At 42.0% G+C, this 27,692-nt stretch overlaps 1 protein-coding gene across 1 annotated transcript; it reads right to left on the reverse strand.

Annotated features, from left to right (window-relative positions):
* Positions 1-87: 87 nt before the first annotated feature.
* On the reverse strand, positions 88-27,692 carry NRBF2 (nuclear receptor binding factor 2). The gene is made up of 4 exons (XM_058842040.1): positions 27,547-27,692; positions 16,704-16,788; positions 8,824-8,864; positions 88-7,752 (listed from the first exon to the last, which is right to left on the reverse strand). The coding sequence occupies exons 1-4, from the start codon at positions 27,598-27,600 to the stop codon at positions 7,036-7,038; spliced, it is 897 nt and encodes a 298-aa protein (XP_058698023.1). The 5' UTR covers positions 27,601-27,692; the 3' UTR covers positions 88-7,035.

The following is a 27,692-nucleotide window of genomic DNA, read 5'->3' on the forward strand; positions in this document are numbered from 1 at the left end:
TCGCGTTTATTTGTGCCGCTGGTGCTGCCCTCTGCGGGCCGCAGCCGGGACTGCGGCCACGGCGCTGGCAGGAGCCTCTGCCACTCCTTCCCTTTAGGAATCAGCAGCTGCACTGCGGGAACGGGAAAGGCGTTTCGATAGAATGATTGATTATTTCTTAACAACTTTCCTTTAATAGTTGAAGTAATACTACAAAATAGCTGATGTTACAAAAAATACACGTTTATGTTTTTTTATTCAATAATGATAAATGTTAGGAGTTGAGCAAAATTCAAGGTTTTGGAGTGAGTTTTAATGCTTCAGAAGAAGTGTGCTTTAAGTTACTAAAACTATTCAAATACTTAGATTATTAAATGTTAGGCAGAGCCTGTGGCCAACTCATGAGGTGTCCAAAAGGGGATAGTAATTAGCCTGGTTACAGTAATGAGCCTCGTTACTGCTCCCAGTCTGACACATCTGACTGGGTTTGGGGTCACCAAAAACCCCAAGCCACATGTAAGTTACCTTTCAAAATAATGAAGCACAAAAGCAATTTCTCATTCTGAAAGAAAATATTTAGGTGGCTTGAAAACTTAAAATTTGTCAAGTTGCAGAGATATACCAGGGAGTTAATGGTGCTGTACTTACCAATTGCTTCTTAGCTTTCTACCCTGTCCCATCCATTGTTATCTTTATTATTCCCTGTAGCATTAGAGCATTGGCTGAAAGTGCAGGATCTGCCAGTGTACATTTGCTTAATGAGAAGTGGATCCTAGTTCTACATACTTTTATTTTTTAGGTTCAGGATTTAAGTATTTCCTTCTTCAGTTGAGTTTTTGTGAGGTAGTTGTAATGGATGTGAAATACCTGGAGGCTGCTGAAATTATTATTCCTGCTGCACAGACTCCCATTTCCCCTTGGTTCTTTTCCTGCAGCCAAGAGCAGTTGATGGGCCTAGGCCATGGCTGCTGCTACTGCTCACCCCTGTGCTGGTGTGTCTTGGCAGCTGAATGAGGGGGCAGGGGTTGGTGTCCCCCAAGTTACTGTCCCAAAGTGTCATGTTACCATGTCTGCCCTGGCCAAAGTCATGGGTTTTTCTCCTCTACCTCTTCTCTAATGCATCCAGGTGGATATGGGGCAACAGCTGTACAGCTGACAGCACCTCTGCCTCGAGGTCTGAGCTTTGGTACCAGCCTTTCGACCCTACTGACAGATGCCCCTGCCACCCCAGAGTGCTTAAAAGACCTGGGCAGGGATCCCTGGCACTTGCCTATCAGGCAAAAGATGTTCTTCCCTCCTTAGGGGGAACTGGGAGAGTGACTGAAAAGTGCCAGGAGTTCTTAAGTACTCCAAATACTACTAAAAGAAAATTTTTTTGGAGTAAGTACTTGGTGTAGCACATTCTGCTTACTCAGTAGCTTAAGGTTTCTGGCTCTGTCACAATGAAGCCAAGCCCCCTGCTCCCCTACAGGAAATGAGAGCAGGAAGTGGGGTTGGTGTTGTGCTTGTGGCTGTGAGCATGACGTGAGGTATCCATAGCTAATGTCTGACATAAGAGAGGGGTTTGTTGGAAGGTGTTCTGTTTTCAGGTTAGTTTTTCCCTCTTGACCTTGAGGTGTTACTGGGCATGTTTTCCCCATCTTACTTCGCTAAAGACTCTTGGGGTTTTCTGCTCTACAATCTCAACTATTTTAATACAGCCGAAAGTATTCAGTGAGATCAGCTGAAGAAGCTGTTTGTGTGCAGGAATGCTGTCAGCTGCTAGAACATGGATATGAAATACTGTGTGTCATCTTTTGCCATGTTCCTGCTTAGCACAAGCTCTGTCTTTGCTTTGCTCTCCGTGAAACTCCTCCTTCCTCCTTTTCCTTTCCTGTCCTTCAAAAGATCACTCTCAAGTCATCAAAACTGTGAACTGTGCTCCCCACAACCCCTCCTTCCCCCCTTTCCAGCTCCTTATCATCATCTCCATCCAGCCTCAGCACTGCTGTACAGTAAATGCCACAGTAAATGGCCACAGCAGTTTCTTTCCTGTTGTAACTGTAGAGGTACCTAATGAAGAATAAGTTTTTAGCAAAGAACGAAGCAGGACTGTGATGACCTCAAGTATTTCAGTAGATGGTTGCTGTGTTTATGGTTTAGCAGAAACAGAAGTTGCTGGAATTGCTGCAGGGAAATGGTGGTCTCTGTTATGGAGGTCAGATGCAGGGGTATAGAACAGTCTGATTTGCAAATCTATTTATTCTACTCCCCCAGCTTCATGCAAGTTGCTCAAATATGTGTGTAGGCCAGTGCCCATCTGATCAGCACTACATTCTCATGCTCTCTGATCTTTTTGGTAGGTGGTAATTTTGTTTGTACTCTCTCCTGTGACATCCTGTCAAGCTCTCTCCTGCTCTCACAGCTGACAGGCTTTCCTGCCGTATGCCTGTAACTGGGAATTTTCCTTCCTTCCTCCTTCCACAGCTGCCATTGCCTGTTCTGCTGCTTTCCAGAGCAGGATGTTAGTGCTCTCCCCCACATCTGTGCTGGATGAGCTGCCTCACACTATTGAGATTCCTGGAGTGGGGCTTGCTGTGCTTTCCCCTCCTAACCCCCAGCTTTGCCTCAAACAATGTCAGCTCTGCATTTTGCTCCTGCATTCTAGACTTTGACCTGTGCTTTTTTTGGCTAGAGAGCTGTGTCTTCTTCCTGCTGTGGTGTTGCCATGGTCCGTGTGCCCCAGCTGGCAGCAGAGCACACAGTGGCATGGTGGGGGTCCTCAGATGCAGTGGCCACCACCATGTTCTTTTTTTCCCCTCTCAGTGGAGTGGCCCAGGAAAAGGCCCAAGGAGCAAATGCCCTGTGCCAGCAGCACACACAACCAAACCTCTGTACTTTTTTCATTTGTTCTCATCAGTTTTGAAAAGGAAGTCACCATCTGTGAATAGCTGGTAGGCAAATCTTGCCTCATAGCTAACTGAAGATGTGATTCACCTGATTTGTGTGCAAACAGTTCCATTTTAAACATGGGTCTTTCAAAATGCAGGTGGGAGACTCAGGGATTTTTGCTGTTACGTTTCAAAGTGAACATTTCTTGTACCTTCCAACCATACCAGGGCTATATATTCTTGTCCCAGGTGCCTGTTTCTTTTTCCAGTCCCTGGGTCTGCGCTGCCTTAGCAAAAATAGAGAGTAGGGTTTACTAGCTCTGAAGCAGGAAATCCTGTATTTTCACAGCTCTAAGGATTTTATATTGTTTGATCTCAATAATACCTTAAGTCCTGCAGCAAATGGGCCTGCGGGAACACTTCAAATGATTAGAAGACAAAAGCCCTGAGCAAGTCGAAGTTACTTCTGGTAAAACAAACGAGAGAGAAAGGAGGTGGAGGTGGCCTCTTGATTCTTTAGGGAACAGTGAACTTTTTATACAATTGAACTCCACAGTCCTCATCCTTGGGCAGGAAGGTGTGGCAAATAATGTCCAGCCTGTACCTGGCCTGTGGCAGCTGCTGCTCTGATTGCTTTGGAAAAGTTTGTTTTCTCCTCTCCTTTTAGCTCAGCTCTTTGCTTCGCTCTCTGTGAAACTCCTCCTTCCTTTTCCTTTCCTGTCCTTCGAAAGATCACACCTCAGGAGTCATGATGTTAGCCATTTGTTTGTCTTCATGTACAGAGCTGGGTTGGAAGGGCTCTCAAAAGATCCAACCTTTTGTGGGAAAGGGAGTCTAGATGAGGTGTAGTTCCTGTCACTGAAAGCAGGTCACCAGGAACTGCAGATGGCTGAAGAGCTGCTGCTGAGAGAACAATAGGAGTAAGTTCACTACCAGAGTTCCTGAACATGGAGATGCTCTCAGAGTAAGCAGTCACAAAATCCCTTTTTTCCCCTTTTAATAAAAGCAAAATGTAAAACCAACATTTCTGTATTTTGGTTTTAGCCATCATTTTAAGTAGCAACTGGTAATAGTGAACTCTGCACATTTTATTCTCAAGGGATTCCGCACTGCTTCCCTTTCTTTGGTTTCTCTTTCTGTGGTGATACAGCCAGATTGGATAACTGCAGTTTCTTTCAGCATAGCCTATGCTGGCAGTATTCAACACGGCCAGTATTTCCGTGTGCCAAGACAACAGTGGTTTCTGTGGTTAAAGCAAAATCTATGAATAGAACTCAGTGTCTAGATGTGTATTTAAAATTGGTTCTTAGTGAGACACAGTGAGAAATAATGGACCACAGGATTCTTTAATTCTGTCCATTATAAAGCAATGTAGCCCAGACTCACCACCTCTGGGAATGTTTCTGTGTGCTGTGCTGGCTTTGGTGATGCGCCGTGTGACAGCCAGTGACTTAGTGCTTTGTTGTTGCTGCTAAAGCTCTCTGAACACTGGTTCTGCAATCCTGCACCACACCTCTTCCTTTACTCTCTCCAGGCCTGGACATTGAGCCCATCAGTTTGGTGATGAAAAAAGTGAGGGCATGGTCATACAGGGAAGAGGTCTCCGTGGCTCAGCAGGGCCCAAGCTGGGTGCCAGGCTCCCACCAGTTAGCGGCTGGCGGCAGCCAAAGGCTGCAGCGAGCAGAGCACGATCCAGCCAGACACCAGATGCCTGCTGGTGCACTGCGAAACCATGCCTGGCCACACCCGTTTGGAAGTTCAGTAACTTAACAGAGTTTTGAATTGATATGACACAAATTAATTGCTGACAGCCATGGGAGAAGGATTTCCTTAGGTTTATTGCTATGATTCTGTAAAACCTGTCCTCTAGTGGTGAGTATTCTTGGTACAACCTACCTTTCTTCCAATGCAGTAATTGCTTAACTCTAGATTCAGACCGAAGAAATCCTTACTTAAAAAAATTCAGCATTACTCATGATAGTGGAACACGCCTTACTGCCTGGAGCTGGGATTCAGCAGCATGTGTTGAGTAGGCAGACTGCAAGAACAAACATTTGCATTGCAGGAGAGAGAGAAGTTTGAACACCACTTTCAAAAGTGGCAGTATGGAGTTTTGCCCCTACTTGGCCATCCCTTCCCACAGAGAAGCATCTTCTTTCAGATCTGGTGTTTTGTTTACGCAGCTACACATCAAGGGACAGTTTAGACTTCAAATCAAGAAGGTAGAGCTTGCAATTCCCATGTTCCAACCTTTGAGGAATCTTCTTCAGATTCTTCAACAGACCTAAACATTGCTTCCTTTTCCTATAGCTGCCATTTTCAGACGCCACCACCATGTCTGTCTTGTAGCTAACAACCCTGAGCTACCACCCCACTACTGGCATGAGGTAGGTGCTTAAATAATTTTATTTCCATCTTGTGAGCACATGCTATTTTCTTTGCTTTACTTAAATGACTAGAAACACTGTGCTCCTCTGCCTTGTTACCTGGAATAGTCAGCCAGGCAGGGGCCAGCAGAGACTGGGACTTGCCCTTTGGTAGGAGCAGTGAGCTTGGCCTGACCTGGAACAGGTTACCTCATCACAGCTGAATGGGGCTATTTGCTAAACTGCTCCAGCTGAAAAATAACTTTTTTATTTCCCCAGCAAGATTAGATTCCAGCTACAGTTCAGCATAAGGCACCTCTTCTAATGAACCTGTCTTACCTCTCTTTCTATAGACTTTTTCTAACCTCCAGCCCATATGCTCCTTCAAGCACAGAAGAAGCCAGGTATACACACGTAAGGGGAGAATTTGCACAGCAGTAGGGTGTTCTTGCTGCACTTCCAAGTCTATTCTGGAAGAAAAATGCACTCTTAGAAAGCAAGCTTACCTTTTAACAGCAGAATAACTTTAAATGACATAGCTTGCAATACTGAACACTTCACTAATCAGTAACAGCAGAATGTAATTAATGCCTCCACTACACAGTGGAACACCCCTTGGGAGCCCCAGCTGGGCTTCAGGGCAGGGGCTGAGCCATGCTGGAAGGGACAAGTGTGAGGAGCCTGCATGGCCCTGCTCAGACCCAGCATCCTCAGGGGATCCACACAATGCTGCTTAGACACAGCACCCTCAGCACTGTTCCTATGGCTCCTGCTGGGCTGTGCCCCAGCAAATCCATGGAGCTGTTCCGCTGACGCTCCAGCGCTCTGCAGTTCTGGAACCTGGCTGTCAGCCAGGTCACTTCACAGGTAGGCAAGGCCCTCTGAATTCATCACAGCTTTCTTGAAGTTGCTCGATGATGAACATGGAAGCTCATCTGTAGGTGTATCCTCACACTTAGTACAAGTAGTAATTTCTTCTTTGTACTTGGCCACATTTGTACAGATGTAACAGACAGTGTCAAAATACCTTGGTTTTTATTTTCCTATCCTTTTTGAATCAGGTTAAGCTGTAAACAATATATTTTTCAATCAAATACTGTCAGCTATAATTACTTCCATTCATGCATCACTGAAAACAAAAAGGGTATTTTACCTTAAGTATAGATTTTTCATTTTAAACCATGTCACTTTATACAGAAACCAATAGCTAGATTCACTTCACCCTGATTAGTTATGTAAACAGATAACCCCCCGCAAAAACCCCTCATCAACAGAACAAATAAGTTGGTTCCTTCGTAGAATGGAAATTAAAATCTCTTCAACTTGAGGTTAACATGGTCAGGAATATAGAGTGTGGCACATAAATCCATCTAGGAGGTGTATAAATTACACTGTGTCTGAATTAACAGTTATGCATAATGAAATGCACAGTTTAAATTCATGCTAGAAAGCATTTTTCAATATTAAATGGCAGCCAACTGGCTACCATAACAGTTAGGTTCTGCACCATCATTTATGGCATTATAGATAACTATTACATATAGCATACTTAAAAACCCTAAAGGATTGTGTTACTTGAAACATTCTCCAGGCAGTTGTTTGGTTTGAAACATTGGGAGTAAGCTCGCTCTCTTATACCAATTATGGTACCTTTAACTTCCATGAAGTAAATCAGATATGATGTGTATTTCACAGTAACAAAGTTGCTTAATGCCTGTTCTCTGACAGTAGCATTGTTTCCACCCTCAGACCACCACTGTCCTGGTGGCTTTCCCTTTTCTCAAATCTGGTTTAACTACACTGAGCACTTTTCCTGGTTTTTAACTATTCATCAGTCCTTTCAGTATATCATCAGAGAGTTCCAGCATTGGGAGTTCAGGGGATGGGATGTCCAGGGGGGGAAGGTTGGGTATTGGAATGTCCTTTGCCTTCCCAGCAGTTGTTGCAAACTTCTGCCAAGTTGCAGCTGAAGAAGCAGATTCTGAGTTCTGCTGCAGACCCCACAACTCTGACTTCTCAACAAAGTCAGTGTCTACATCCAACTCCCTGTCTACTGGAGATTTTTGGAGTCTAGCTCTTTCTGCTTTTAACTGCTTATTCTCTCTCCTTAATCTCTCATTTTCAGATACAAGAGATTCTATAAGCTGCTTCAAATCTGCAATTTTGGTTGCCTGCTCTTCTATTATTGTTTTGTCATCTTTTGGTGCTTTACTCCCAATACATGCTTCTACTGGCTCCTTTTTTTTCTGAAGCAGAAATAAAAGTGTATCTGGGTCCCTGTCAAAGACACCCTGAATATCCTGTGAATGTTTCTCTGTGGAAGAGCTGTATTTCTGAGCAACAGGAACCAGTACATTTTGATCATCAGAGTCTTCAGCAGATGGCTTGTAAGAAGTCTGAAGATGTGCGGCTACTTCCTTGTCAGCACTCTGCTGGGCTTTCAGCTTTTCCTCCCTCTTTGCCCTCTTCCATCTCTCCTGGATGAGCAGTAACTGTTTCATATGACTATCCCTTTGTAATTCCAGTGATAGCTGAGCCTGAGTAAGAACAAGATTAAACAATTTAGTTGGTGATCCCTAATACCACCCAAATATTCACACACATTGAATTACATGTGTGTAAATATTTACATAAACAGCATCACCACATGCCCATGGGGGGGTGCTTTTTCTATTCAGACATTAAATCCAACAGGAAGTGCTCTCTGCTTGTATGGTGCAACAGATTCAGATATGTCAATTTTATCATAACTACTGGTCTTTTTGTTTGTAAGTCACTGACCAGGCTGCAATATCTCTGGGCAGAGGCACCAGGAGTTTAACTGACCTATGACCAACACCAAGAAGGAAGGGATTCACTTGGCACCCACTGGCTAAACAATGCAAGCTTTTGTATGCTTCTATGATGGTATCTGTGTAGACATATCAGTAACACCCAAAATGAAGCAGCAAATTGCTCCAAGGCCAGGTATGGTCCCAAATGATTCAGCCATTTTTAATGAAGGTGGTGGCGGTTATTAACTCACCTAGGTGAAAGATCATTTTTCTACCAGAATGACCCATTGGAGCAAAACCAGATGTCTGATCTCCAAGGGTTATTTGATTTCATAATATTGGCTAAATTCAAAGCCTGCTGGTACAAAAGTGCTGAGCAGACTACACTACTACATTCACAGATAAACTCTGTGCAATGAATAAGAAAAAGTGTCAGGGCTGTTTTTATATGGATCCCCTAGTCAAGATGCATTAAACCAAAATGACACACTGTAGATGAGATGCTTGAGTTTTTGTCTCAGCAAAATACTAAGTGCCTCACAGATAAAGTTAAATATGACACTAGTTTTGTCACCTACTTGAAGATGTCCGGCAAATTAGAAAGTTGGAGACCCTAGGTTAAGATTTCTCTTGACCTTGTTCCACATAAATTTGGAAAAACTATCTAGGAAGATTGCTATTACCACACTTGTGAAACTCATGGTGCAGTCGCCAAAGGTTCAGAAAATTTTGCAGAGGCTAATGCCAAGGAGGGGTGTGGTCAGACACAATGGGACACATGGGCACACCACAAGGTTGTGGCTGGTTCTGGCATCCGCTGCGTTCTGGTCTTACCTGCTCCGACTGGGTCAGCTTCATCGCATCTGTAAGATACCCTGCAGGACAGAACATCCATCAGCACTTACAGCACAGCTGAAAAACTTGAATGCTTCTACAAAAGCTAAGAAAGCCTTCAGGCCTGTGTGCTCAATCCCCACAAAAAGGCAGCAGTCTAAAGGCAAAGTATCTACCAAGTTACAGTGGGCTGGAAACATCTGCTGTTTTTCAGAAGTCTGAAAAAATTACTGTAAGACCTTGTAATACACTACACCCTTCCCATGGTATCCTGTTGGCTTGGGTCACTCCAGTTTGTTCTTAAAACAAGCAGCAATTTCCAAAAAGACTTTGAGCATATTTTACTAGTGCTGAAAATGACAATGTATGAGAAATTCACAACCAAATTTGGAATGATGCAAGACAATGATATAGAACGAACAGACAAAGAAAAGCAAGAAACATTCAGTGTATTTTTGGGTTTTGTCTTAGTATATTAAGATAAAAGCATTTTAGAATGTAAGTACAATCCCTCATCACTATGAGTAGTCATAAATACCAAAGAAACTATTAGTTTTTCACTTTATGGTGTTTTCTAGTATTTATGAATGTAGCAAGAACGCCTGGTATCTAGGTTACCATGTTCAGAGCAGCCACTGTGTCTCCACACAAGCCTTGTCACTGATTGTTTCACCAGTTAACACCTCCTTTCTTCTTCTGCCAAGTAGCTGCACATTGTCAGAGAGTTGGGGGACTCCAACACAAAAAATTAAGCAGGACTATTTAAGTGGACAGGTAAATGCACAGAGGAGAGGCTGTCCCTGCAGTGTCAAGGTCTGTGACGCAATCTGATGTTTTGCTTGAGTTCTGGGGAGCTCATCACCTGTTCTTAGCTGCTTTGATGCAGACATTAGGAAAGGGAAGTTTTGTAAGCAAACATTTGTCTTTTACCAACAGAGAAAGCACTGTGCCTATGAAAACAGCAAGGAAAATGCAAAGTATAAAGTGAAACTGGCTTAAAGCAGGTACACAACTTCAGTCTGTGCTTAGCACAAGGTATTGGCTTCATGTTCAGTCAAGAACTGCCATCACAGTGATAATCACCCCCAATCTAAACAACTTTGGAAATGTCTGACTTTAGCTGCTCATTGTTTTCAAATGTTTTCATATGTTTTCAAAAGGGTTCTTGATCTGGACTGAAAAACAAACTCACATTTTAAAAATAAAAATTTTGCAAGTAACTAGACATTCTACTTACACAGAATCACAGAATCTGCTGAGTTGGAAGGGACCAGCATGACCATCAAGGCCAACTCCTGGTCCTGTACAGGACACCCCAAGAATCCCATGTGCCCAAGAGTGCTGCCCAAACAGTTCTTGAACTCAAGACAGGCTTGGTGCATGCAAATCTAGAAATTGATTTTAAGAGCTGAAATGTGAGTTGTGACAGCCACAGCTGGCCTATGGCTGCACAGATAATTTGGCCCTGACAGACACTTACTCAACCAGCTAGCTCATTAGCTCGTTAGAAGTAAAAAAGTCCCTAAACATGTTATTGATAGGCTTCAAGTTCAAACAGGGTACCACAGCCAATCCCTTTGAAGCACAGATGCACCCATATCATTGGCCAGTGAGCTAGGTGGAGTTTAGATCTTTACCCAATCATGAGTCTGAGAACAGGAAATCTGAAAGCCCTATAAAACATGGTGCTGGAGAACAAAATCCAGCTGTTGCTGCATGAACACAGTGTGTGCTTGCTGCTTGCCTGACCCTGAAACTGCAACAATTGGTGATGCCAATGTGATCCTACAGCTGCTTCAGAAAGAGTGAGGAGAGAGGCGGGGTAGCAGGGAATAGCTGCCTGCAGCCTTCGAGCTGTTAAAAGTGGTGATCAGAGCCGTGGGGCAGCCTGGAGAGCTGCCTGCAACCTTTGAGTTGCGAAGTCCCGGCAGAGAAGAGCAGCATGGAGAGCTGCCTGCAGCCTTTAGGGCTGCTTAGAGGAACAGCATGGAGAGCTGTCTTTGTTCTGGACTCCCTGTAAATAGAAAAAGCCACCAGGAACATGGGAGTGGGGTGTTTGACACCAGAGGACCCCCTCCTGCAGGTATGGACTGTTTTTCAAAAGAAAAGAGGGATAGAATATGACCAACAGGCTCTACTAGCCCTAATAGTGTGGTGTGTGAGCCACGGATTGGATGGGACTGAAGGGACCGCCCTGGACTTAACAACTAGGGAGTGGCTGGACAGTATATATTTACAGCAGCCTCCATGGATGACGAGACTGCCGTCAATGTTATAAATCTATAGAGGCTTGTGCTGGACTTATTACAACAGCTAAAAAATGAGATGGATACGAGGACGGCAGAAAGGACATTGCAGGCACTGCTTACTGAGATGAGCAGCATGAACAGTGCACCAGGGGAGGCAGCAGGAGGCATGGATGCCAAGCTGGGCAGTAGGGATTCCGCACAGCCACGCTATATTTATAGCTTTATAGCAGCACTGGACTTTGCTAGCTGCATAGTTCCCATGGCAACAGAGCACCCTACAGTTCCAGCTGCACCTGCGCAGACCACAAGCATGCCACTGGAGATGGAGCAGCTCCTAGGACAAACATGGATAAAAGACATAACATACACCAGACATGCCATTGCCACTGCTGCTGCTGAGTCCGTGTGGCACTGTAGCTTCCTGTCTGACCCAGCCAAACTGAGCCGCCATCTTGGGGGAACACTGAACAGCCGCCATGCTGGCACAGACAGAGCTGGGGGGCCGTGCTCTTCTCCACCTTTCACACAACATAGCTTTGCTCTCACAGGTACTGCCACTGCTGCTCGGGAGGGGGATGGCACGTACCCAGTCCACAATGCTCCTGCCACCACTGCTGGCAGCTGGTGCTGCTGCCGTGGTTTCCGCCCAGCCGGCACCACTGCTGTGGTCCCTGAGACTGGGGTATCCTTCCAGCCAGTCACCACCGGCAAGCAAGTGCTGCAGCTGTGGTGTCTGTCCTTGCCAGGGTCGCTGCCATGGCCCCCTGTGGCCAGGTGGTGGGTGCTCTGAAAGCAAAGCCCCTTTCAACAGAGCAGAGTTGCACTCCTACCATAACTCAAACCCAGCACCGCCGCCTTCCAACTGTGCTGCGTAGCGACCATGGCTGAGGTCTCTCCTGCCGTGATGAGGGGGGTGTGGCAGACCAGCCAGGTGGATTAAAAGGATACTGAAACCCAGGAGTAGTGGGCAGGGGTGTCCCGGCCACCACAGCCTCCACAGCTACTCGCTGTGGCAGTGCAGAAGCCCAGCGGGTGGGGCGAGGCTAAGGGAACTACCCACAGAATTAAGACATATTAAAAGGCTCGTCTATTAAAGTCTCTGAACATCATACACAATAGAAAGTTTTTATAAAAGCAAGTAACCATTCTGATATTGGTTTCTGTGTGTGTCTTCTAACTGGTTTGATTCTCATGATAACTCGCAGTACTAAATCATTTTCAAATATACCTTAAATTTCAGTTATACTTCAGGATTACAGTTTAACTTAATAATTCTCTCCCATAAAGAACTCACAGTAATTTTCCAAGTTGTTTTTACCCTCAAAAAAAGGAAAAAACTAAGGTGTTTTGTTGTAGTCCATCAGGGCAAGGGGTTGGCAAGGGACTTTGCTTCAGGCCCTGAGAAGAATCTCCTTTAGTTAGGAGATGCCCCCTGAAAAGTTATACGTAAATGTGGCCAGAAAGTTCTATAGTTTCTTTGTTATCATTGGTTAAGATTTTATGCATTATTTTACACATTCCAAGTCCCCAGTTTTTATTGGTCCCTTTCCCACAGACTCCACCCCTACCTTAGTTCGTATAAATTGCTGTAATCCCCTGGTCCTCGCCTTTCTAGTGCACCACATATATACCTTGCTCACATTCTCGGTCATTGTTGCAGTTTGTTATTTTCTCCTTATTAAAGTGCTTTTGTTTCAGATCACTAAATCATGCCCGCTCCTCATTTTATCTCACCAACTAAGGGACCTTCACACTGACATCCTGAGGAAGCACCCAGTTGTCTAATCCATGCATGGGCTGCTACAGTATTTGTTATCCTCTCTCTAAAATTTTACCATTTCAGTTATGAGATTTCCAAAACTAAAATTAACTTTTGTTCCCAGTACACACATTTTGTTCAAGGATAGGAGTTGCTGACTCATTTTAATTTATTTAAGAATTAATACATCTATAGTAACCCAGCTAGAGTTGCAGGATAAAGCTCTAAAGCTTAGAAAGTTATTGAGGAAACACCAGAAGGGAATCTACTGAATGTGCTTTTAAGACAAAGACCTTTTTATAAAACATAGTAAGACTGGAATGCTTTCCCTGACTTCCCATAGTAAATTGCTTCCAAAAAAGACTCATATCATACATGTGCTCAGTGTTCATAATAATATTTATCTAAACTTTACCCCTAATATTTGACTAGACATGCTTTGTGATAACTCTAGATAATGGTAACATGACACTTTTATCACCTTCAATTTGATGACCTTTTCTATTATATTTATGCAATTCATATATCTGGTGTTCTTGAATGTCTTATAAAATTCTTAGTATTTCAAACTTATAAATCAAAACACAAGACACACAAGATTGTTGAATTTTACCTTCCATCAACATAACAGAAATGTTCAGCATAGAGGAAAACTGGATCCTGAATTTATTACAATATTGACATCTCTAGTTTGCACTGTCTAGAATTTTAGTAAGGAAGACACTAGCATGTTACTTTAAAATAAATTTTTTGCTAAGAAGTGGAGGTGATGCCTTTATTCTAACCATATTGCTAATACCTCCAACCACAATATTTTAAGGAAAATACACATATGCTTTTCATTGCTTTATAGAATTTTCTTTGACATAATTTTATTTCTCTGAAACTTAGCTTGTGGGCCTCTGGGTATGTTCTAAGAGTCTTGTTGAATTTGCTTCAAAGATATTTCAAACAGTAGGAGTAACTACCATTTTTGCATTTCATTTGGACATAACTCCTAACCCACTCATTTCTTTAAAATATGATTTAAGTTATACAAATGAATGTTATTGTTTTAAGTCTACAACTATTATCCAAAATTGAGCTCTGCAAAATGAATTATCCTAGAAGTGCTAATTTAACAATCTTAACAACTGCAGCCAAAACAGATGCTTCATATTCACTTATTTAATAAGGTACCATCAATTAAGGTAAACTGGTATTATCCACACTATGTTTTTTGGTATTGTGACTTTACGAAGGAATTCTATAAATATAACTGAACCAAGCAGAGAAGCCTTCACAGAAAAAAATTACTTATGACTTTACTTAAATACCTCAAAAGTCAAATACTTTAAAGATATGACAAACACAAGGATGAGTCATTCTCAGGATGTGACCTATAAAACCTAACTAAAACACAGAATATTTCCTTTAATAATTCATAATTGGTCTGGTAAATAGTACTTTCAAAAGCAGTTACATACCTCAGTGTGATGGATTAGCATTTAAGAAAACAAATGGAAACACCTAAGGAAGTTTGGGCTGCTGGAGGCTGCTGGGAGTTTTTCTCCTGGCCAATAACTGGCCATTTCTGAGAATTGACAGTAGTTCTGACCACAACCTGTGAACACCAGCTTAAGACCTAAACCCGGGAATTTCTTTGTCTCTTTGTTTTCCGGCTGGTCCCACTCCCCTGCAGCCTTGTCTGGCCTAGGAGGGGGGGCTGAGCCAGACTCAAGCAGCTCCCAGGCAGGAGGGATGAAGACTGTGGGGTGGCAGGAGCCCCTTCCCAGAGGGGCTGAGCCCCTCGGAGGGCTTGCGGAGACTTCTACAGCGGGCCTGCCAGGCCAGGCCAGTCCCTGGCTCGACTGCAGTTTTTGCCACTGCTGAGTTTCACCAGAGACTGCTGAATAAGGAGAGAGAAAGCCATTGACCTGCAGTGGGCTGAGACAGTGACTACACTCTCCAAAGCAGCCATGAAAAAAAAATCTTCCATCGCAAACAGCTCCAGTTGCTGCTCTGGCAGAGATCACAGAACCATCTACAAAGCCTTGGCAAGATTTTAACTCTTTCACTACCCAGGTGAGACTTGCAGATTAATCCTTTTTTTTCCAGAGAGAGAAGAAGAGAGAGAGTGATGAACATGTAAAGAGACAACATAAACTATCAAAGACAGTGAAGAAATTAAGCTTCAGATGGGGGAGAGAAATAAGGAGATGCTTTAATAAGCTGAAATATTCTTTTGCTAAAACTATGGAGATAGACAATAGTGTTCTGAAAAAACTGTAATTCATGACAGAGTATATTGGAGGGAATAGGGTATTTCAAAGTGTGGATTTAAGCAAATGGTGAAGTAGTTGTGATCCTATGAGATGCTGGAACAGAAAAAGAGAAGTGATAATTGTTGAAGATTTATGGCCTTTAAGAGGCAAAGAGAAAACTTCTGATTCCAGAGATGTTCACAGAAACAGATGAAGAGAACTTCTGCCTTTGAATAACTCATCCCTAAAATGGCACCCGTAGATTTATGACCTATAACACACCTCAGAGTAGTGTGAAATAGGAGAGAACTGATGGCAGAGTTTTCTGGGCGGCTGGCATCAGAAAAATAGAAAGCCATGAGAAAAATGGTTTTCTTGTAAAAAACTCCATAGATTAGCAGAAGAGAACTTCTTTTTCTCTACAAAGACTGATGAAAAGACTATAGCAAAGTTGAGACTATTTAACCACTAGGTTTCTTTGTCTCTATGTTGTCATGTAAACAAGAGAATAGTTGTGTGGTAGAGAAAAAGGGTTTCTGGAAGTTTTATTCTGGTTTCTTATTCTTGTAGTTTTATTAATAAAATTTCTTTATTCCTTTTAAGTTTTAAGCCTGTTTTGCTCTTCTTCTAATCCACATCTCACAGCAAGAAATTGGTAAGTTTTCTAGTGATTTTTTAGTTAATGCTTTAAAACCACGACACTCAAGTAAACATAAAATGACTCCTACTGCTCTAAGGTGTGTTACACCACAGTAGTATTCCCTACAAAGCACCTTAAAATATATTCCTTTTAAACAGAAAAGGGGGAATGCGTGGTGCTATCTATACCCTAAATCACTTGACACTATTAGAAGGATTTTATATACTTAAAGAGATAAGACTTAAGGATTTTTATCTATTTAAGAATATGAGTCAAAAAACACAAACTGGACAAGTTGTATTCCCTGTTGGTTGCTTTTCCCACAGTTCTGAGGTTGAATTGTTTCTTGTTTATAGAGTTAAGTTGTAAAGTTGTAACTTCCAAGTAATGAGACTGCAGCATGTCAATATGAGAATGTTGATAATCCTGCCTGACAGCTCCTGGGAATGAACGTAACATCTTCAATGATATGTGGAATGCATCACTGGCTGAGAGAGGCTAGGCTGGTCAAGTTTAGTAGAATCATATGTGTCATCTTGCTGTCCTGTCATTCTAGCTGCAAAGAGCCCTTGCAGAAGGATGACAGAGAACACTTTGCATTTTTAATAAAACAGCGAGGGGGTACTGTGACAGCCATAGCTGCCTTATGGCTGCACAGATAATTTGGCCCTGACTAACACTTACTCAACCAGTTAGCTTATTAGCTCATTAGTAGTAAAAACCTTGCCAAATATGTTATTGATAGGCTGATTCCAAGTTCAAACAGGGTACCACAGCCAATCCCTTTGAAGCACAGATGCACCCATATCATTGGCCAGTGAGTTAGGTAGAGTTTAGATCTTTAACCAATCATGAGTGTAAGAACAGAAAATTTGAAAGCCCTATAAAACGGGGTGCCCAAGAATAAAATCTGGTTGTTGCAGCATGAACACAGTGTGTGCTTGTTGTTTGCCTGTCCCTGAAATTGCAACAAGAAATAACCAACTCACCAGCAGCTTTTCTGTGACAAGAAATCGCTTCTTCATATTCCCCTGCTGCCAACAAGCGGTCTGCTTTTCTGCTTTGCTGGTGAGCCTTAAAATTAAAAAAAGAACATTTCATCAATGAGGGTCAACAGATAAACAGTTATACCTGTCTTAAAAGTAACCAGTATATCTGAAAAACCTGCACTGATTCCTGTTCTCAGGCTTTTAGGCTCAGCTCTTCACTCCCTTCCAAGCTTTGTAATTGGACTTCTTTAATACTACTTTGCAAGAGTCTGTACTGGTAAGAACAGAAGTTTGTTAATGCAGCAAAACTGGTGTGTACACAAGAAAATACTTTTGAAGTTATTCTTCAGAAAGCACATATTCTCCTTTCTAGGTAGGCATGTACCACAGTCACGTAAAAAGAACATTAGGCCAAAAGACGTTAATGAGAAGTTGTAAGTATTTTGGACCAATTTACCTGACAGAACACAAGTTATTTGAATTGTGTTACATCTTACAGTTGATTTGACATTTTCTGCTGCCCCATGCTAAAGACACTTTGCCTCATGTCAAGTAACATGCTTTTTTTTGTCTGTCTGCAGCTTAGACCAATTAATGGTAGCAGCACCATTAACTGGTCTAAGCACAGCCATAGTTAAAAGTATCAAAGTCGTGTTGCTGTACAACAGTTAAATCTATACTACTATTTGTAAACCACTAATGTAAACCACCAACACATACTAAGGTTGTTGCTGAAAGCATTTGATGCAAATATTTGTGAGTGAGAAACCACTGCATAACCAGCACTGCAACATTTATGAAAGCAAGTCTTTTTTGTCATAACTACAAGACTTGGATTTTCTGGCACTTCCTCCAAGACAAGCTGTGTAATGTGAAAGGCTACAAGCACTAGCTGGTGAGACTGTCCAATACACACACTGCTCAGGACTTCTTTACTATATGTTGAGCTTGAAGTAAACAGACATCAGGTAATGATACCTACACAGTACTGATATTAACATCCATTTAAAATACAAGTCCCAAAATGCAGGCCAGTTTGTCATTTTTGCCTGCCAAGTGGAGTTATGCCCTACAGTATTATAGTAAGTTCAGTTTTCTACCAGAATCTTAGCAGCTCTGACACCACAGAAGAGAATGACTTGTACAGAAAACACCTGTTTGGGCAACAGCTGTTCTTAAGCGGTCCCTGACAGTTACATCACTCCATGAAGACATCTGGCTTTCTTAAAACTGATTTCATATGCTAATATGAAAAACCTAAAACAGAATTCCTTGATTCTTGACAAGAAATATTCTTTGCTGTATTCTTTCTTTCTCACCTTCACTGAACCCTCAGAGCATTATCAGCATTTCCCACTTCTTCTACCCTCAGGTTCAACAATCTCAGAAAAGGAACTGTTTTCCTATTGCAATATCTGTTTTATGGCCTTTTTCTATGGACTCCTACAAATGACATATGCCAGAAAGATAATTATTTCCCATTGATATGAACAAACAGTATCAGCACAGATAGAGCCATCTACTTGGTTATTCCTGGCAGCTTGTCCCATTACAAGTTAGCTGTGTCATGGACATAGAAACACCTGAGCTAGTTCTTTGCAAAATAATTTTTCAGTAAATTAGTATTGATACAGCTGCTTCTGCAAACTGCATGGGCAGGTCTTAAAAAACACAGGGGAAGAGGAAACAGAATAGCCAGAGACAGAATAGCTAAGATGGCAATTCAACAAGTCAGAGGACAAGTTCCATTTACTAGTTTCTATATATAAGAATCTGAGTCCCATTTGTAATTTCTCTCTCCAACACCATTGTTTTCAAAGATTATTATTCATGTTTTAAACTGCTGGAGTATGATCAAATCACTAAAGCACATGCAGAACATCTGAGGACATTCAGTTCTTATTTGATTGAGAAATTAAATTATTTTCATTCTCAATTAACTTGCAGTGAAGCTGAAGAGAGTGAAGAAGTTGGACTAATAAGTCTGAACTGTGAATAAAATTAGGAAAGCAACAGTCCATAGATGCAGGCAAAAACAAAACCTAAGGTCCTCTGATGACAAGGTCACAATGCCTTTCTTGCTCTTACATCAAAATACACGTATCAGGCCATCTTACTCTGATGTAACAGACTTCCCAATGGAAACAACAGGAGTCAAATCAGAAAAAAAGTAAGTTTTAAGCACAGCCCTCTTTGAGAAAACTAGTTGTTTTGCAATCAGTCATAGGCAAGGAATTACTCTTTTCCCATCTTTTCCTGACAGGTTGATAAGAAAATACTTGCTCATTTATTCTAACCCATGTTTATTCCAATTAATTGACTGTGGAAGGACCAAGGAATTTCTCCCACTTTCACAGTAGCTTATTTATCAACAAGCAATTTGAAGAAATTAGTGGTGCTGTTTCCTAGCAGCAAGTTGTGAAGCTGCAACAGAAGTATTTGGATGCTTACTAGCCATTATCAAGGATGAGCTTCTACATCTTGTCTACTCTGATGGCTTCTAGTGCTCAGTTACACTCAGCCATGCAGCTTCCAACTATTGTTAGCATATCAATTTTGAACTCACAGTGGCCTGTATCCCATTATAAAACCAGCAATGGAAGAACTGTTGCTCCTCTGTCATAAAGAGAAGATTACTCGCAAGTTTATCCTTGGTCTGATGACATGCTAGAAGGTATTTACACAACAGCTCTGGAGCTGAAATGCTGGCTCCCAGCAGATTCAAGCAGTATTGCTTTGACTTTGGTCTTGCTTCTGTCATTACAGAAACACCTGCTGCTTGACTGTGGTGGGTTTATAGATCTGATTTCTCTTTCCTCTTCACTTGTGGTGCTGGAAATTAATGTAGGATGAGGTGTAAGAATAATTATAATTTAACAAGCTATAGAAATGAAAAGGGGAAGCAGGTTGACAACTACTTTCAGATGTCCCTCCCAATCCTCATGAGCAAGAACTCCCAGTAGGCAAATGGACAGATGTAACAACTTGACTCTTGTAAAAGGAAGCAGGTGTGAGTGAAGGATGGCTAAGCTAAAAAGTTTCCTCACCTTGCTCCAATATATTTGGCTCTTAGGGGAGTGGTGTAAGCCTTACTGTGTGACTTGAAGCACTCGGGACTAGCTGCAGAAGGTAAGACAGAATTTTTCCACACACTTTCTAAATGCAGTTGAAATGTTGAGGGATGACACTTGCTTTAGTAAGTTTGTACTGCTGTTCTAGGGGAGTGTTCTTATTTGATCTTTCTACCTGAATAGCCCAAATCATTGCCTATGTAATCTCTGAACAGCAGAATAAACCCCAATCAAACAATCCTCTAGAACAGCAATAAGTCTCCTCTTTACCCATACCTTTCTTTAACCAAAATTTAACACTCCACTTCTTTGTTAGTCTTTTTGTTTTCTTCCCACTATAGACTAGATAATGATGTGACTTCAGGTGGTGAGAAATGAAGCCATAATGCTGTTCCCTCAAAGGAAAAAAACAAATGTTTTCTTTCTAGACAGCATACTGCTAAAATTTAAAGGACTATCACAGTATGATCCTGGCTCAGGCTGCTGGGATAAGGAGGGAAAGCTGCTACTCTCCATACAATTCTAGTTGATAGCTAGCTGCTGTGGAAAGAAGCGTAACAGGGAAAAACCTGTTTGATTCAACAGTATTTCTAAAAGGCAGATATAGTACTACTCATTTTCAAATAGAATAGGCCTACTAACCTCTCCTAAGAGCAGTCATTTGCAACAGTGCTCCTGTAGCTGAGAGAGGTATGTTTTGTTTTTCCTCTCTTCGACTAATGGGGACAGCTCTTCACTGGACAAAGCCTTGCACGAGATGCTAAGCTTACAGCTTTCCTTGTGTATTACAAAGGACTCACCAGAAAATGATGCATTTAAATGTGATTATGGAGCTTGAATTACAGTGCTTTACTTAAAATTACAAAGTCAGGGAAAATCCAGCTGCTAAAATGATGTGGCCTGATGAAAGCTTAACTGCAAAGAAGTTTCTGTTTGTAAATGTTTTAAGTGAATCCACTGTTTGATGCTGCTATCATCTATTTTATATTATAGACTGTGCATGCCAGGTATTCTTGCCAGAAAAGATTAATACCAGTGCTCTCTTACTGCTGAAAACAAAGAGGAAGGTTTTTATGAGAAATGAAGAATTTATTTTAGGATTTGTTTCCTTAAGGATATAGATCTGATTTCTATTTTGAACAGTCAAAGTACACACTGCATTGCTTCTCTATTATCCAGAAGAGTGCTCAGTGTTTTTCATGTGGGTGTTTACAGCAGCAGGCCACAAAGGGAGGGATGAGGTGGTGCACAGTGGTTCTCCCCTCCCCACACCCACTTTGTCAGAGGCTACACCTTTAGAAGCCTCTTTCAAATCCATTCTTTCCAGGAAATAGCAAATTTAGAAAGGTTTGAATGTGTATGTCCTCATATAGAGTGAAAAAATGTAATTAAGATAAAATACAAGTGCAAAACTTGATCTGAGAGGTCCAAAAATAAACTGTGGCCATCTATTTAGTCAAAAAAGTACAACCTTGATCAGGGTGACTATGGAAAATTCTTGTATTTACTGGCAGCTGCACTAAAAATAAAAATAATAAGGAGCAATACTGTAACTTATGCTAAATAATGAGAATATATTTGCAGTAAAACTAAAGAAATAGTAACTTTGCCAAGTAGCTTTACCAAGAGAAGCAAGCCCCCCCCATTTTTAAATACTTGTATTCTGTAGAGAAAGATGACTAAAGATCAACAAAAAAAGTGGCAGAACCCATTGTGGCTGTTCAACCAAGACCACTAGACACATGTCAGCTCAATTTTCTGTTTTTGAAAGCCTGTATTTAATCAGGTTGATAGAACAATGACTCAAGTATGTAAATTATAGATCAGTGTTTCTATAAAACAAAACAAGTATGTGACACTACCATGAGAAAGTTAATGTTGAGAATACAGACTCCTCACTCACTTTGTATTGAATTGTAAGGATGTTAAAGTTCAACTTGCATGAAAGCAATAGCATTAAACTTCAAATATATAGGCAGACAAACAACCAGTTGTTTAGGTAACCCCTGTAACAGATTGAATAGCTCTAATTGACTACATGTGTGTTCCCAACCTATTCCAAGTTTCAAATAAAATGGTTAGTCTGAGTTCTTCACTATGCAAATGCAATTAAAAGCTCAGGAATGAACCCAGCTTGCATTCATACTGCTCAGGTTAGGTGGAGTCTTCAAAACCCCATACAGGCAGAGCTGCAGCCCTCTCTGAGATCACCTACACCTTCATTAAGGCATGGTATTCTTTTACCTACTGCATAGTCAAATCAACCTCATTTGGTTCTTTTTCATCCATTTAGTATGATAAAACCACTAATGCTTCAACTTGTTTTTCAGAGCCATTTTCAGACTCACAGAATGAATTAGGTTGGAAAAGACAGTGAGATGGAGTTCAACCTGTGACTGAACACCACTGTGTCAACTAGACCATAGCACAGAGTGTCATGTCTAGTGTTTCCTTATCCAGGGACAGTGACTCCACCACCTCCACAGGGCATTTTGTGTGCCTACAGTTCTCAGCTGCTCTGGCAATGCTCTTGTCCCCATATATGTGTCACAGCTGGTACCAGACAAGTTGTGCTAACTGCAGGTTACAACTCAAGTGAGAACCGTTCCATTGCTCTGATAAATAAAACCATTCTGGGCTTCTTATTTACCCCTAAACCACAAGACTCGAGCTGTTACAGCAACTGAGATACCTCTCAATAGGAGCATCTGAACCATTACAACAAATTGTCCAGTAGACAAACTTCTAAGTGCCATAATTTCAAAACAAGTGGAGCAGAAAGGCTTCAGCTGTGCCTTCAGTCTGTCTCACTAAGCTTCTCTGAGAGGGCTTCACTTGTGTCTTTAAAACTGCTGGTCATGCTTATTCAGAGCTGAACTCTGTGGCTTGATAACAGGAATGTAATGCCAGTGTGACACAGCAGAAAGGCACTGCTGGTAGGTACCCAAACAGCACAAGCACAGTGAGGAAATAATACCTGTCAACCACCCATCACTTAGCTAATTACATTCTTAACTGGGAGCTGCTGAAAATTGTTTTATGTGCCACAAGGAACAGTTTTGTGTTGTTCTTTTACAGCAGTTACATGCCTGCACACAACATTGTACAGCTTTTCCAAGGTGGCTATTACTGATCTGGCTGTTCAGCTGAGTATCCGATGCACCTCCAGTCACTTTCCTCAGATATGCTACTGTCTCTGTGGATTCACACCTTTCAGTTCTCCCACCACTGTGGTAAAAACAGACTTTGTGTTAGGCATGTCTGTCTAGTGATAGACATGCCCTTTTGTTACCGTAGAAGCTTGCTCTCTCTAATTTGAGTTCAGAAATGAGAGCATCTGCCTTTTTTTTTTGGTTTCATTTTACACTGGAAGATCAAGTATAGCAGCTGTCAGGTTAAGACTGAAAAAAAAAAAAAAAATAAAGAAAACAAATGGGGTCCCATGGATGTTTCTGTAGATTAACATAATATTCCTGGTTTTCCAATTAAAATAACAGAAGTGCAGGCTGGCATTGTCTCAAACACATTAGCATGTGTGGCTTAAATTTTTTGGTCTCTAATGAACTTTCATATCTGTTTTCTATTTTCACCTCCTACACTTCCATATTGCATATTTATTCTGCTTGTTACCTGGATGTAGTATTACCTCACTTCGAAATAATTCATTAAAATAAACCATTAATTGGCTTGCACTGGAATGGCTGCTACCGATGACTAGCAGCATTAATATTAAAACCTTTCATTGTATGAGGTTCTTGGAATACACATTTTGCACTATTCTCACTCCAGCTACTGGCCTGTGCTTTCTGGTTTTCACTAAAACAGCAGCTCTTCAAGCTTGCTCCTTTATGCTTCAGGAAACTCAGAGGTGATAGTCACCAGATTTTGGACTGTATTTCATTATAAACCATACAAATACTACTACCTTGCAGGAAGAATACAAGGTAGATGTGGTATGGCTCCTTAGCTACAGGACAATACTGAGCTGTTAAAAGTACAATCTGTAGAATTATGAAGTCCTGCGTGTCAAACTCTGTTTACGGAGCAATCTCTAGTCTCTTCCTGAGGTCAATACTATTTGTTTCACTTTTACTGTGTTACTTCCAAGCTTCTGATGGTCAGCAGTGTGTGGTTGTGCTTCTTAACTTGTAACTTTTGCTCCTACACTAAGGGTAAAATTATGGCTGGATGAGAGATAAAAATTCTTTGCCTAAATCAGATGGCAGTAGGAACTGCCCCTACAGCAAGCAGCAGAGAAGCTCTCAAGATGCTTTGTAAAAACATGCAGTGTTCATAGACTTATCTTCATGCTTTTACAGCGTAAGTTTTAGTTTGTAGAAAGTCTGTTGAGATGTTTTTGGGTCTGGATTATGTGTGAAATAAGTAATCAGCTGGGCTAGGTACCTGTTATATGGCTGCCTTCTTGTGCAGGGACTGCAGTTAGCTCACGCTGGTTTTAAGTTCCATGGCACAACCTAAAAGCTTTATTTGTGAGGTTGAAGAAGACTCAGTTCCATAAAGATATAATTTTAGGGAAATATATCTTTCAGAAGTTTTATAAAAAGAGCATAATTGAAGCTAGGGAAATATAAGATATGGCAGTAAAGTGTAAGGGGTGGGGTGTGATTTTCTGTTGTTGGGGGTTTTTTTCGGTTGTTTGGATTTTTTGTGGTCAGACAAACTGGCCAGCAAAATCAGGGCAGTATCCATGCTTCCCAGTAACTAAGACTAGATGCTCCAATCCACAATTAATGGACAATTTTTACAAGACAAAGCAAGATTCAAGTACTGTGGTAAATTCTAATGAAAAGCCTTAACTGATGAAAAATTAGTTTTGTGAAAATTGGCAAGCTGTGATATATTGGAAGAGGGAAAATATCTCGTGTTTAAGCCATTGATAGCAGTTAAATAGAAGTAATAATTACTGTATCCAAAATAATATTTTAGTTTATGTGTTGGGTAATTTGGTGTCTTTGGCTGGTTTTCCTTTTTTTTTTGGTAGCTTTATTTTCTTCACTGGCATATTTGGAAAAAGTTGTGCTTTTCCAATTCACAGGAACTAGATTTAGGTAAGAAAATAAATTTATGGGAAAAGAGAGTGCAATAAGTATCAAAAACTTAAGTGAACATTCTTATTTTGGAGGTTGGCACCTTCCCTGAATGTTGTTGTCAATCTGAAGCTCCACAGCAGAGAGGGGTTGTGAACAGAAGAGCTTTGCAAAACTCTAGTTACTCCTTCCTGTTCATGTCCTTGTAAAAATATAGGCATGTTCTAACCATGGTACCATACCCATTCAACCCTCTTACGATAAAGTGTTTCCATGGTGCTTGACACAACCTGAAGGACATGTCACTTTTCTGTAAATGATGATCCATGACTACATTGCACAGCAGTTTCAAGGAAAGTTTTTGTATTTCAGGACACTCTCAGACAAAAGGAACATATTCACAGGCAAATTCATAATTTTGTGTATGAAAGCATGTAAAGCAGCTCTTTCTCCTGTATCATCCATTACACAGAAGTGTCTTGACACTTGTCAGCTTGGAGACAGACAGGCACAGTAACTGCACACTCCTGTTGTAGTCGCAAGGTCATAAAGCAGGCTTTAGTCACAGTCGTGTCACTCCTACAATCCTTCTAAGTGGTCTCAGTAAGAAACATTACTGACTAGTGAAATTACCAAAAAAGTTGCAACTTTCAGAAATTTACTAGTGAATATATAATTATAATATTCTCTTTAGAATCTGATTACTCATTATTACACTAATGTCCTAGGGTAACTTTATGATGTGTGTATCCCCAGTCACCTGTTCTGTTTATGCTGGATATTAAGTTCTGCACCTTTAAGACCAGTAACATGAGCAAAGGTGGGCAGGGGGAAAGAAGCACGAAGTTTGTTTTCAGAAACTGTACTTGTTCCCACACATTCCCGCTCCTGGACTGTGTTGTCTGCAGCACAGACAGCGGGAGAGAGCTCTCCTTTGCTTTTTAGTTATTTAAGGGTTTTTTTTTTTTTTCAGCTAGCTGAGGCAGAGAAGTTCCCCAGACTGTGGCTTTTCTTCTTCTTGGAACTAATTAGCCCTGCTCTGGACTGAAAACCCAGCAAAACACCAGGAGCTCATGCCTGTGGCCCCACTGGGGCCCAGGACGCAGCATTTTCCAGTGCAGGTGGGACTGATAAGCAGGAGGGACTGAGTGAGCCGAGCTACACCCCATGACAAGGACTTTCTGAATTTGCCATCTCTTCAGAATAGCGAGAGGTTTTATTTTTTAATATTATTTATTATGTTTGTGAATACTTTGCTTGTAAAATAGTTTTTTCTACCTTTCTCCAAGGAACTATTTTATTGAACCAGTAAGGGGAGAGGCCGCTTGAATCTGCTTTCTAGAGGGACCTCTTTGGAAGTTTCCTCCCAAATTTGCCCTAAACCAGAACTAGATCTACTTTTTAAAAGGCTTTTACAGTATCTGTGAAAGAGTTTAGTTTATCCCTCCTGTATTAACATGCTGTAAGTTTGCCTGACTTTAACCCTATGACAGCAACTGGTTACAAGGGATTTCCTATTTCCTGCTGTTCTTTATTTAGTCTTTCAGTTGACAGAGTAAAAAGTGAGACAGTATGATGCTGACATACCCAGAGTGGTTCTGCACCATTGTGGAACCTACAGATCTAAACAGACCATCTTCCTACTACACTATCAGCTGCAATTCCATGGGTGGTCTGCAATGACAGTTGTATAAGTCTTCCTGAAACTAGGGAGAGCAATCTAGAAAATACCTGACTGACCCTGTAGGCAAGGATGTGTCAAGGTTGACACCATCCTGGCATAAATAATCTTTGATTAAAACCTAAACTGACAAAAGTCTCTGAGGTTTGCATGGCAATGTCTAAACAATTCCTGGATCAAACTCATTCCTGGAAGCTGTATTCCCAGTGTGCTGCCTCTGGCTAACTGGACTGCTGGACTGCTTGTTTTCTAAAAGAATGATCTGTGTATCACCACATAGCTATGATACAGCTTTGGTAAAACCCACAAGGCAGCAGAGAATTAACTCTTCTTGACCTAGATCTAGTCTATGGGACAGAGACCTGCCAAATTAGACTGTTTAACATCTGATTAGCATTTGTGAGGAAGCGTTTTTCAGACCATCTGTGTTTCAGTTCAGGTTCCTTAGAAATTTAATCTAAGCAGAGCAATTTAAGAGATTTAAGGTTTTAAAGCATTTCACCTTCTGAAATTAAAGGAAGCACTTAGCCAGTACTAGGCCCTGGCAAGCCTCTAAATCTCTTGAAACTCTCATGGTATGGCCTGTGTCATCTAGACGTTTCCTCTAGACACTTCCTTCTTAAACTTCCCTTGTCCCTCGCTTTTGCCACGCGATGTCCCCGCACACCCTTCCAATCTAAACATACCACGACAAGCACCCCTGGGCAGTTCCCCTCTCGCCGCGCTCCTGGGCACGGAGCAGCGTTGTCTCCGGCGGGACCGGGGAGAGGGGGTCCCCTTCTCTCCTCCAAGCCGCCTCCGGCGCGGGACGACCGCTGGGCCCCGCTCCCGTCCGGCCAGGGCCTGACACCTGAGCAGGTGTTTAGGAGGAAAGAACAGCGGCAAGAGCCCCTTCTCCTGTTCAGGTCGCGTCTCTCCGCCCGGTTACCTAGGGGTAGGAGCCAAGACGTGTCTCCCTCTCCCTGCTGTCTGCGCGGCGGGAGCAGCGGCGGCACACGGCAGACGCGACGCGCCCCCCCTTCCCCTCCACTCCCCGCGCTCACCAGGTTGAGGGGGCCCTCCATCACTTCCATGGGCGGCGGGGGCTGTGGGCACATGGGCGAGGGGTGCTGGCCGGTGCCCGCGGCCCGGCCCGGCGCGTCCCGGCCCCAGCGCGGATTGTAAACACGGCGGCCGCTTCCGCCCTGCC

This window comes from Poecile atricapillus, chromosome 6 (genome assembly GCF_030490865.1).
Source record: "Poecile atricapillus isolate bPoeAtr1 chromosome 6, bPoeAtr1.hap1, whole genome shotgun sequence".
NCBI lineage: Eukaryota > Metazoa > Chordata > Aves > Passeriformes > Paridae > Poecile > Poecile atricapillus.